Below are 13343 nucleotides of genomic sequence, written 5' to 3' on the forward strand. Positions count from 1 at the left end.
AAACCAAACAAAGTCCAGCTTATTGCAATGGATCTGCCCATGGTGAGTGGTGACCGAATTCACTGCCTTGACATCTTGTTTGCTTTCACAAAGCGTGTGCTGGGGGAAAGTGGGGAGATGGATGCCCTCAGAATACAGATGGAAGATCGGTTTATGGCAGCCAATCCCTCTAAAGTCTCCTATGAACCAATTACAACCACACTGAAACGAAAGCAGGAGGAGGTGTCTGCTGTCATCATTCAGCGTGCTTACAGACGTCACCTATTAAGGGTAAAAGTTAAACAGGTGTCTAGTATATATAATAGAAATAAAAACAAAGAAGGAGATGGACACATTATAAAAGAGATAATTATTGATAAACTAAAAGGGAACTCCACTCCAGAAAAAACGGATGAGAGTTCCTCTACAACTTCCCCACCCTCTTATGACAGTGTAACGAAGCCAGACAAAGAAAAATATGAAAAAGATAAAGCAGAAAAGAACTACAAAGGTAAAGACATCAGGGAAAATAAAAAATAATGATCTAAGAATTTTGTTAATGGGACAACTTGTTTACAGTCTTTGAGAATGAATCATCAACTGGACTCCTGCAGGAGATTTATGCCAAACTGACATTTTTAAACATATATATGTGTGTGTGTGTGCGCGCGCGTGTGTGTGCATATATATACATTATATATATACTTAAGGTCAGTGCCTATAACAAAACAGTGAACCTCCATCATCAGACTGTGACTCTGTTAATCAGGGTAAAAAACTTGACAAGAGGTTACTGTTTTCACTACAGCTGACACTGCTAAGAATAAGGAAAAGGTGGCTCCATGGAGAAGATGGAGCATGAAATGAGTGTGAAAGGAGACTTTACTTCCACAACATGTAGAACAGTAATTCTCTTCACTGTTTGTAATGCAACTGCCACATTTGTCATATTTTTACAAAAACTGTATTAGTGTATTTATCATTTTTTAATTCACAGGTTGTTTACTATTATATGTGACTATTTTTGTAACAGGTTTTATGTTGGGGAAAGAGGTATGAGGACCAGGAGTTCTACTCTCAGATTCTCTATAATGTACAGATAGGAATGATTTGCATAGACATGCTGCACTTGTCAATCATGCATAAATAAAAATATGACGTTGCACAAAGCTGAAGATTTTAAGAACTTCCATGTTTCAGGGTTGCTCTTAAATGCGAAGTATTCTAACTACTTGTATGGCTGCATCCAGATTATGTGCATCCAGATTAATGTGCCTGGAGAGTCTCCTCTAATTTACAGGAATCTGCAATGACTTATTTTTATGTGAATGATTAAACATGAACAAGTTCTTGTTTATGTTAAAATATTTACAGCTCAAAAAATATTGTGCAGTTTCTGCACTGGAAAAATAGCTTCACCAAAATACATCTGGGAGTTCTTTTGTTTTGTTTTTAACAGCTTGATTTGTTTTTTTTTCCTGGGCTATTCTTTGGTTACAGTCTTATCTCATTATCTCCAACATCCAGAGAATCCATAAAATACCCTTTTCCATGTAAATATTAACAATATACTGTTGTGCATATTTGATCATAGAATTAAATAGCTTTCCTGCATTGAATTGCATCAAATATGTACCACAGTATGGTTAATTTTCAAGAGCTCAACAGGACATGTTGTATTCTGTGTCATAGTTAGGAGAGTATCACTGATGCATGTCAATGCTTTTGCTGCTGTACCTTGCTCCTTCCACTGTCCACAGTCTCCACTATAGGATGCCATGTGTCAGTGATGAAGTGAATCAAGTTGTCCAACCAGACCTCATTATTTCAAGTCATTAAGCAATAGTTTGCAGCTATTTATGAGCTTTTTTAGTTTGGCATTTTAAATTTGAAGTGGCTGCTATATGGTGTAGAATCAGACTGTACAGGCCATATTGCAAACTGTTAAACCTGTTGACAATGTGGTTAGCATATATAAATAATGTAAAGAAATACCATTTGGCAACAGTTCTGTATATAAGAAAAGTGTCTTCAAGTTTAGATCACTATTTCTTATATTTCTTTCCTCATTCACTTGGCTTATTTTATAACCACAGTTAGAAACCAAACTGGCATCATCACACTATGAGAAAAAAAAGTGAGTATTTGTAGACTATCTTGTTTTAATAATATATTTGCATATATTCCAGTGTGAAGTAAATTGTGTAAATCTGGAACCCAGCTTGTTTCCAAATAGTTACAGGACATAGCAAGGAAAGCATTAGGGGAATGTGTGAATTTCTAGCAATATTTGCATCAGAAGTTCCAAGATAGTCTCATAGTTGATTAAATCCTTGCTATCTTGCAGTGTCTGTTTACATAGTCTACTCATTCTTTTTTGAATCACAGTGCACTAGGCTTGTACAAATAAAATATTTCCCAAGAGAAAATGGCACATTTGTATAATTGAGGACATCAGGACATTTTGTGTTTCATACACAAGTTAACATTAAATGTAGAATCTTTCTTTTACAAATGCTTTTGACTTGTAATGTGTTGGTGAAATGCATGCAGGAAATTGTTATTATCATAAACAACACAAACAATATTACATATGAGCCAAAAAATAAAGATTTCTTTTTTTTAAATTGTGTTTATTTTGCTTTGTCTCTGACCTTCTGTTGGTGAAAGCAAGATGAAATCTGACTTTGGTGCAAATAAGAATTGCTTTCTTTTTCCCCAGAGCTAAACACGCTATTCTTCACATTTTAACTTCTATGTAAAATAATTTTTTTAAAACAAATCTGAGAACTTTGCTCAAACTCTATTTCTACTTCTTTGTAATCAGCATATTGTCTGGGAATAAAACAAGACACCCATACAATTCTACCCGTAAAATGTCCTCAAAACCTTCCAAAGCCCTTCTCAGCCATAAAGGCACTGCTCAGCACTCCTATCAAAGCTGCCCGTGTTTTATGAGTCTTAAACATGCAAATATTTTCCAATGAAAGTCTGCTTTCCAATGACAGTTTGCTCATTGCAAACAGATAAAAGTTGGCTTTAGTTCCATAGTGGTTCTTTTTATTCCAGTAATTCTCAAAATTAATAAATACCATCTCATCTGATCTCACAAGTAAGGGATAACACTGTCACTCAGCTGTGACAAGTAGTGCTTATAACCAATGTATCTCGATGTAACACAGTTTGAGTTAATATGGATGTCATTAAGCTGTTCAAGGACAGAAAGATTTAGGACATTGAAACATATCATTATATATTCTATTCTATTCTATTCTATTCTATTCTATTCTATTCTATTCTATTCTATTCTATTATATTAATTATATTATATTATATTATATTATAATTTCATTATATTATATTGTAATTTCATTATATTAATTATTGACTTTAAAATATATTATTATATTTCAAAATTAACAGTAAGTAGAATATTCCTGGAGTTTTCTCACTGGCATGTTTTCAGTGTTCCTTATTCTGTGGATATTATGCCATATTAACTATATTTTGGCTAAATATTAAATTGCTCCTATAACCATGAGATAACTGATGGAACATTGAAACACTACAGCCTATCAAAATCTCTAATATACTGAGCATCAGCAGTCACTGCAGCTGTCTCTGAGTTGGACTTCCATGAAATAAGGAGCCATATTTCACTGGTTAACAGAAAATGCTGATTTGAAAGGGACCCACAAGGATCATTATGTTCAACTCCTGCCCAAGAGCATTGTTCAAATCTTCTTGAACTCTGTCAGGTTTGGTGCTGTGACCACTTCCCTGGTGAGCCTATTCCAGTGCCCAACCACCCTCTGAGTGAAGAACCTTTTTCTAATATCCAACCTAAACCTCCCCTGACACAACTTCAGGCCATTCCCTTGGGTCTGTAACTGGTCACCACAGAGAAGAAATCAGTGCTGCCCCTCCTTTTCCCCTCACAAAGAAGTTCTAACTGCAATGTGGTCTCCCCTCAGTCTCCTCCAGGTTTAACCAAGTGCCCTCAGCCAGGCCCCATACGGCTTCTCCTCAAGGTCCTTCACCATCTTTTTTGCCCCACTTTGGACATTTTCCAATAGCTTCAGATCAGTCTTATATTGCAGTGACCAAAGCTTCACTAATATTCAAGGTGAGGCTGCCCCACTGCAGCAGAGCAGAGCAGGGCAATCTCTCCCTTGCTCAGCTGACAATTCTGTGCCTGATGCCTCCCGGGCATGTCTGTCTCTCTTGGCTACCAGGGCACTGATGTCTCGCCAGTGACCAGGACCCCCAGGTCCCTCTCTGTGGCACTGCTCTCCAGCACCCCATTCCCCAGTTTTTCCATTCACCCAGGTTTGCCCAATCCCAGGTGCAGAATCCGGCATTTTCCCTTGCTGAATTTTATGTGGTTGATGATTGTCCAGGCCTCTAATTTGTTGAGATTTCTCTGCAGGGCCTTCCTGCCTTCAAGGGAGTTGAGAGGCCCTCCCAGATTTGTATCATCTGTGAACTTGCTTAATACCCCTTCCAGTCCTGTATCCAAGTCCTTTACAAAGATGTTGAAGAGAACAGGGCCTAAGATGGAGCCCTATGGAACCCAACTAGTGACAGATCACCAACCTTATGTCATCCCATTCATTACAACACTTTGCACCCAACATGAGCCAGTTGCTCACTTATCACATGGTGTGCTTATCCAGCTGTGTGCTTACATGAATGGCTTCCCCTACATCAGAAAAATGCCTAACTAAGAACATTCAAAATTGTTTAGCCTTCTCATAGCCTTAGATCCTGAAGATGGTCTCTGGCCCTCTTGGAATACAGGGTTAGAGCTCAAGAAATGGCCTTCCCTAGCTGTCTGGGCATACTTACAAGCACCTGGCCTGCAGGCCTAAATGAGAGACTCCTCTAGCTTGTGTTAATGTCAATATGTACATCCTTGAAGTCAAAGTTGCATACATTATTTATTCCACTGCTCCTCTGACTAACTCATCTAACCTTATAAATGATTCAATTTCTTCCAGAGACTTTTGGAGCTCTTCTGCTTCTTCGGTTCCTGACTTCAGTCTAACAATTTCATTTTACTCTTGTCTTTGCATATTACCTGTTCAAACCAACACCTAAAATTTGCAGAACTTTTGGTATGTGAACAGGACAGCACATGTTCTGATGAGGAATGAAGGCTCATCATTCATTTTCAGGAACATGGAGTCTTTTACAGGACTCTGAAAAAGTGAGGTTATTGCATCCACCTTCACTACCAAGCACTGTATGTGCAAAACCACACGCTTTTGGGGTGAACTAGCAGAAATGGCTGAGGGTCTTGGTTCAACTTGATCTGTAAATAGGATCACTTTGAGGGCACATATGTCCTCCTAATTACCCTTTGCTGCTTCTGTGAACAACTTCTTCCCTCCTACCTATTCCTTTTCTTACAGAAATCAGTTGAATTTGTATAATTTAAACCTCACATTACTCCACTCTCATCCTTCCAATGCATTTGAATGGAAATGGCACTTGGAAGAACTCTCCACATGCTACTAGGCAAGTCAGTAGTGATGGCTACTTCAGTCAAGCACAATTCTATATTACTACCATATTGTGCTGGTAGTCCTTCCCCACTGTAAGTCCTCCATTGTTTCCAATCAGCAAAAGATGGTTCCTTATTTTATTAGCTCCTAAAATCCTCACTGTATGACTATACTAATCCACATCCAGGTGAATTTTCAACATGTCAAACCACAGACAAAATACCTTCCCCTCTGTATTAAACTTCTTATCTGACATGTATTGCCTAAAAGAGAGCATTAGTAATGCTGACAGTAGAGCTAACTCACTCTCCTAGTATAAGTTCATTACTTGGTACTTTTCCTTAATGAGTTTTCAGATGAAAAAATTTCCACATGGATGCCCAGAAAGGAGACATATTCCTGCTCAGTACATTACAAATTAATTCATAGGTCAGCACAGCTTAATGCTGTTCCCAAGCAAGTGTTCCCAGAAGTCCCAGTGCCTCACATGAGCTAATGCAGCAGTACTACCATGTGCACAGTCATAAAAGAGTAACGAGCTTGCAGAATTTACTGGAGCTAATTCAGCACTGAAGTAATTTTAACAAAGAAGGAAAGTCCAGTGTGTGGTGGAAAAAACCCCCGTCTCCTCCAAGAAGCCAACTGGCCACAATAAAGACAAGCAGGACTGTCATAATGGGAAGTTAGGATCCTGAGTAGTCAAATGTATTTACTGTGAAATTCATTAATGCAATAAGGAAGTGGTGAGTACTCAGCACTTCTTAGTCCATTATAAATTGCATACTGTATTTAATTGAAAAAAAAAAATTAAATTTTTTTGGAAGGTTAATCTGAAATAAAAAATCAGGAAAGTCCTTGCCCAGAGGGTTCATCATAAGTATATGACATGATACATTATTATTATTGCTACATTATATGTCACAATTGTGTGAAGATATTCACATTTCCAAGCTTAACTCTGTTTGTTGTGATTTTTATGTCCATCTCTTTAGTTCTTCATCTAGATACATAAAATGGAAAAAAATACAAAGAAATCTGAGCAGGAAAGATTACTGGACTAACAACAAAAACCTCACACTTAAAATAAGTTTGTATGTTTTCTTATTTTTTGCCATTTTGGAGAATGCTTGGCTAGAAAAAAGATAAGCCTTTGAAAAGACAAATAATACCATGAGAGTGAAGCTCAAAACCACAGAAATTCTTAATTGTAAGTAGACAAAGAGTATAGAAAGCAGAGTTCATTAGTCATGTGTCCAAATTACTGAGCTTGTTACAAGGGATGTTTTCTAAAAGATCATGATTAATTCATATAAAATTTAATAATAAGACAAGAAAAGGTAAAGGAGGATGGTGAAGTGCTGTGATACGTTTCCACTAAACACCACAGAGCAGGGATGTGTTTCATCTTTGTAATGTAACACATAATCTGCACCACTTTACAAATTAAATACCTCACCCTCATAGAAGAAAACATACTGCAACATGAGGCTTTGCTAAGCTAAGAGAAAAAATTGTAGTGCAGTATCCTAAGTAAATTGAAGCCAATTACCATCTCTCAGGAGAGAAGACAAATCACATGCATCTCTGCAGCAAGTGCTATGTTTGATGCATATATGAAAAGACATATCATGAACAATTTATAACAGTAAAGCAGGCATTGGTTCCCAAGCATTCCACACTTCAAGTACATTTCCTGTATAATAAAAGCCACTTAATGTTTTTTGTCTCATAACCTACATTAAGGGGTAACAGGGAAAACACTATCACCCTTAAAAGTATTCATTGTTTTTATAGGAAACACACATAAAAAATAAAAAAAGCACTTACCAGACCTTACATAGCATTACTGGATTTTTCTATAACAGGAATTTCAGTATCACAGGGATATTTACTCTTTATTCTAAAACTACTGTTCTAGTAGTCTGTAAATGGATCACAAACACCACCTCACCATTTTCCTGACAGAGAAGTGTTTAGTTTGCTTTCAGAAGGCATAGCCCCAGGTACATGCTTACAGTGAAATACAAGCAAAGCACAGTCTTAATGAGTGAAATCGGTCATCCTAAATCGAAGTGGGTCATGCCATTTTTTCCCTCAGCCTAATGCAGTGATACCACATCCAGCAAACCAAAAGAAGCAGTTTAACAACATACCATATAACAGCAGCTATATTCAAAGATAACATGCACAGGTTTTTTAATTATGTTACACAAACACTGTAAATTGTATTAAAAATTTCTTTCCCAGACATTTGGACCTGACTGACTGAATTGAACAGCCACAAAAATTTACACTTCTTCAATTTTTCTTCTTGTTGCTGTTACAGGGTATGACAGTGATGGGTCTAATTTTATGACTGCAGGAAGCTCAGTCCTGGTATACACTTCAGAGATCCCAGCTCTGATCTAAGGAGGGAAATTGATTGACCCAGAAAAAAATAACAGATTTTATCTCTGCGGAATATCAAAAGCCTTATCTTACCTCTTCATGCAAATATGCAGAGAAAGATCTGAAAAGCATGTGAAAGCATGCAAAGTGAAAATTGTACAGATTTTCTCTCACTCAACTAAGAAACATTAAAGGAAATGCATAAACACAAAAATATACAGAGGGTAATGGGATAGTAGTTTTAATTGATACAGTCAAATCCTAACATGTAGGACACGTACCATAGGTATCATTTATTCTTTGGATGGGAATTTGTTACTGCAAGTCCAGGGAACAGCACATTCTTTTCAAACTCTGAAAGTGATGAAACAAAAGTGGCAGAGCATATGCTACTTCCATGAATGTGTGCTGTGTAGAAAGGATGTTACTAACATCTCCCATCTGCACCTGGCACATCCTTAATTCATGTGTTGCAGAGTTTGTTCAGAAATTAGGACAAGCAATAGTTTTTATTTTACTGTAATCTTCACTTCATAATGCAGCATAGAATCTCATTTACACATGTATTTTCAATTATATGTTTTAGCCTTAAAATCTATAACTTCTCCATTAAGCTTCTTTTTTTTTTTTCTTTTTTTACCAAAGAATAAGAATAAATGACCTGGTACATCTAGGTTGTGCAATAGGCCGTAGTAGTATTTAAATTACCTGCATCCTCTACCATGCCTTCTGAGTTCCTCACACAGCAGAATTTCAAGAGTTCCACATGGGGACACGAAGCAACACCCTGCTTGCTGCCCATATACATGGAAATCTATAGAGTGCAAATAGCTGGAACGGGTACTTGGCTTCCATTGGGTGGGCCTACAGGGGAGCTCTCAGTTCCTAGATCCAGCATGATTAGCCTATCTTCATACTGTGATCTGAGTTCACCACAACTCTGACACTGACACCTTGTATGTCTTCATGATTGTCATGAAAATCAAGTCATAAAATTTAGTAGGCAACTAAAATACAAAGCCCCCCATTGTTTAGTTAAGCCCAGAATACTTGTCCACAGCATGCAATGTTTTTTAGTTAGGTGATTTATACTGTCAATGAAACAGGCAATTTGATGGCTGGGTAGTAAATTCTTAAAGTGATTTTGTGAGCCTGTATTTTTTGTTCTAACAATTATATTTCTATTTTTTAGACTGTTCATATATACAAGAATATAAAAGCCCTTTGTTTTGCTTCAGATTAAAATATGTAACCAACAATGCTATTTGCTGGCTTGGCTGTTCCCAATACACATTCTGCAGAATATGTCTAGCTGAAGCTAGAAATTGTAAATATTTTACAGTAAAATGATATTCCTATATTTTCTAGGTCAATGCTTTTTTCTGTTCCCAAATCAGGGAACAAACAGCAGAGTGAAGGAAATGCTTCATCTGAAGATGGAGTACAAAGGAGACCAATTGTTCTCTGCAGCTCACCACTGCTCCCACACTGCTACACAGCAGTGAAAACATACACAGAGCTGCTTCCCTTGGGAAACCAAGATCCAGATAGCAGCTCTCATTTAACATGGGGACTTAAATTCTTCAAGAAAGTAGTAGCTGGAGTCCTTTCTTTCATTTAGTCAAACCACTCTAATTAATTCCCCATTAAAAAGGTAGGATTTCTTTCCATCTTTGCTCTCAGAGCTCTACACTCTCCTTTTTTATGCCAGGCTATATTAATTTGAAACAGGGACATTTTCCTGTTGTCTGTGTACAACATTCCTGGCTGAATTTTAGGCTAAAAACTCCAACACGGAATAATATTAATAATATCACAGAAAACAAATTCTTTTCCACAACCCATCTTCACCAGGTATTATGTGTAGACATACAAAGTGACAGCTGCATGGTCCTTAATATAAAACTTCACTTCTGCAAACCACAAAAACTCCCAGTTTTCATTTACCTTGTTCTGTATCCTTCAAGTCTGACAGTCCTTTACCTTTTTTGAGGTTATGTTCTCTTACATATCTTTCAAGTTTCCTACTCTTTATTCAAGCACTTCACTTCCTCCTGTAGCAGAGGTGTTTACTTGTGCTGCTGCAAAGGAGGAGTGGAATTGAAAGGACAAGTATCCTGCAGCAACTCCAACTCCAGCTGTGGTCTTGGCAGATTGCAGAAGTTTAAATGAGGCCACTCCAGGTCAAGCCACACAAAGCATGTGGAAGGAAAATACTGGCAATTCACTAGGTGGCACTTTTATGACCCACTTGAATCTGAAGCCAAAGAAGATGCAATCACATTTTTCTGCTATGACATCAACAAGGTCAAACCATATTTCATCACTGAAAATTCTATAAGACCTCTTTCACAAGCAAAAATCTATGTCCTAAGCAAAACGCAACCTCATCTTTCTACTTACCTGAATTTCTGGGATATCCTGAAGGAAGACTGAGACGAAAGACTTTTCCCATCTATTCTCATTAACAATTCCTATCATGTTTATCTACTTTCTGCTGCTAGAAGTGGTCATAGCCACAGAGTTCTTATTCACATCAGTGCCCTAAATTACTGCTTTATTAATGTGTTTTCACCTCAGCATATACGTATACCTTTCCTTCTGAAGTGCCTGACTCTGGGAAAACCTTTGGTCAATACAATGCAAAAGCTAAGGCAGTCCAACTGTCTCATGATTGTCCTCTTGCCTTTCCAATCCATGTAGAGATTTAAAATGGCAAATGCAAGCAGCCTCTATTACACTGTCTGCATGATCGATTCTTTCCCATTTCTGCAGTTCAGAGAGCGCACACACACATACTAGGGTAGACAGGGTAGGCATGTAATCATGTGTAGCCCATACAAAAGAACACATAGCTAGAAGGAGAATATCTTCATGCCCTTCCCCCATTCAGGAATTACTATCATCTTACAAGAGCCCTCCCTAAGGGCTGTATGTAGTCATGGTGACAAGACATCACCACCTGTCTGCCCCTGCAATGGAGGCAATGAGCCAGAATGCAAAGCTTTGTTTTGCTGCTGCTGCTGCTGAATGCATACAGCACATTTCCGAATAGACTGATTCAAACAGAAACCAGAGAAAATTACAACACTTTTCAAAACATGAAATCTGAAGAAAGTTTCAGATTTATTAACAATGCCATATGAAAATTAATCGATAAAACAAAGTGGCTTGAAAATCTACATGAATTAACATGCTTCACACTCTTGAAAATGCAATTTTAGTCATAAAATCATAAAAAAGGATGCTTTATGATGAAAAGCTGAAAATGCCGACATTAGAGAAACAGAATTTAAAATAGGCTGCAACTGTTAACACACATTGCTTTTATTCCCGTGAAAACACACACAGACTATTACATACTGCTTGCCTGCTCTTAACAATGTCCAGCTTGCAGTATTTTGCCAGTTTTGGTACTGACTCCAAACATTAGCTGACCAAAAATCACAGAGAAACTGGCTAAAGTACTAGCACAACACCACTCAGAGAAGGGAAGCAGTAAACACTATAAATAATGAAACAAGCAGGTGAAATGCATCCCAACAAAGAAAGGAGACAGCCTAAATGTAACGGGAGCAGAGTATTTCCTCCTTATGCCAGATATCTAGCCTATACCTCAGGTTAGGCATACATTAGGCAGCACCTCACAGTTCTCACATGTGGCTGCATGCCCCTACCTCAGGCTGAGCTTGCACTGGGCAACCACAGTGGGAGTATCTCCTTTCTCTTATCTTTCCAGAACACTGGGCTTCCTCAAGAAAGAAATACAGACTGCTAAGGATTTTCAGTGTTCATCAAGTTCCCTGAAATGGGTGAATTGGAGGGTGAGGACTAAAAAGCAAGCTACAGAATTCTCTGTTTTGTGCTTGAGATTTACCATCAGGGATGGTAAATAAGTTTTCTGAGTTGCATTGTTGAATTGGGCTGAATCTCTATTTTCTTACATGGGAAAAAGCCACTAGACACCTGGATCTATTATGGATCTACTCACTTGGGCTGGCTCTTCTCTGCATATGCTCCAGCACTTCAATGTCTTTCTGGGAGAGAGAGGCCCAAAATTGAACACAGGATTCAAGGTGTGGCCTCACTAGTTCCCTGTACAGGGTGTCCGTCAGTGCCCTGGTCCTGCTGGCCAGACTACTGCTGATTCATGCCAGGAAGCCATTGGCCTTTTTTGCCAGCTGGGCACAGCTGGCTCATGTTCAGCTGTCAATCAATACACCCCAGGTCCTTTTCTGCCTGAAAAGATTTTCAGTCACTCTGTCCCAAGCCTGTGGCACTGCCTGGGGTTGTTCTGCCCCAAGTGCAGGACCTTTCTCTTTGCCTTGCTGAAACTCATGCAATTGACCTTGGCCCATCAATCTAGCCTGCCTAGATCCCTCTGCAGATCCTTCCTGCTCTCAAGTAGATCAACACTCCCATCCAACTTGGTGTCATCTGAAAGCTGACTGAGGATGCACTCAATCCCTTTGCCCAGATTATCAAAAAAGATATTAAACAGTATTTTCCCAGTACTGAGCCCTGGGGAACACCACAGCCAACTGGATTTAACTCCATTGCCCACCACTCTCTGGACCCAGTCACCCAGCCAGTTTTTACCCAGAGTACACACATACAAATCAGGAGCAGCAAGTTCCTCCAGGAGAATACTGTGAAAAACAGCGTCAAATTCTTCAGTAATACCCAGGTAGATGACATCCTCAGCTTTTCCCTCCTCCACTGAAACACCCTTGTCATAGGTGTCCCAGATTGTATCAGATGTTCTTCCATCAATTACTACATCATTTGTAAACAGAAACATTTTATCTTTCAAGCGGTTAGCAGAAAAGGTATAGTTTTGATAAAGCAAGGAGAAATTAGGAGTGCTTCAGTGCTCTCCGATACTAATTCTTTCAATTTTGACTAATCCTTACAACTGCACAAAGGTGAGGTGCTTATGCACCCTGCCCATAGTCACTCTCCCAATATATACCCATTTAACAGGGAGACAGGCTTTCTGGCATCAATAAACATAAAATCTTCATACCCACACATATTCAACATATGCTAAAGGTCACATGTGCTAAAGTTAATCTGCCATCTTGTGGGTATATATTACAATACACTTTTTTTATTATCAACCATACAATATATTACAGACAAGTTAGTGTCTTGTATTTGTACATAAAATACCTAAAGGTTTCTGAATAAAAATGAGAGACACAAATACAACCTACTATCTGGTAAATAAGACATACACAATGAGTATTGTAATTCCTAAAGAAGTAACCATAGAGGAATATTACCCAAGATAATGTTGTAATTCTAGTTGGACAGACATTCTAGGCTAGAAACTTGGTCACTTTGAAACAAATAACAACATAGATATAAATTAAGATTTAAGTTCATAATAAATTAGTGCAATTTTTTAAAAACAAACAAAAAACCCCCTCTTTTTAAAACACAGGAAGAAAGATCAGCCATGAGGTG

The 13343-nt window shown here is 38.1% G+C and overlaps 1 protein-coding gene across 1 annotated transcript in view; it reads left to right on the forward strand.

The window, feature by feature from the left end:
• LOC107207240 (sodium channel protein type 2 subunit alpha-like) overlaps positions 1-2606 on the forward strand; it is a 69753-nt gene extending 67147 nt beyond the window's left edge. Inside the window, exon 23 of the mRNA XM_015634002.1 lies at positions 1-2606. Coding sequence (XP_015489488.1) covers positions 1-519 — 519 coding nt within the window. The 3' untranslated portion in view covers positions 520-2606.
• Positions 2607-13343: the final 10737 nt, after the last annotated feature.

This window comes from Parus major, chromosome 7 (assembly GCF_001522545.3).
Source record: "Parus major isolate Abel chromosome 7, Parus_major1.1, whole genome shotgun sequence".
NCBI classification, from domain to species: Eukaryota; Metazoa; Chordata; class Aves; order Passeriformes; family Paridae; genus Parus; species Parus major.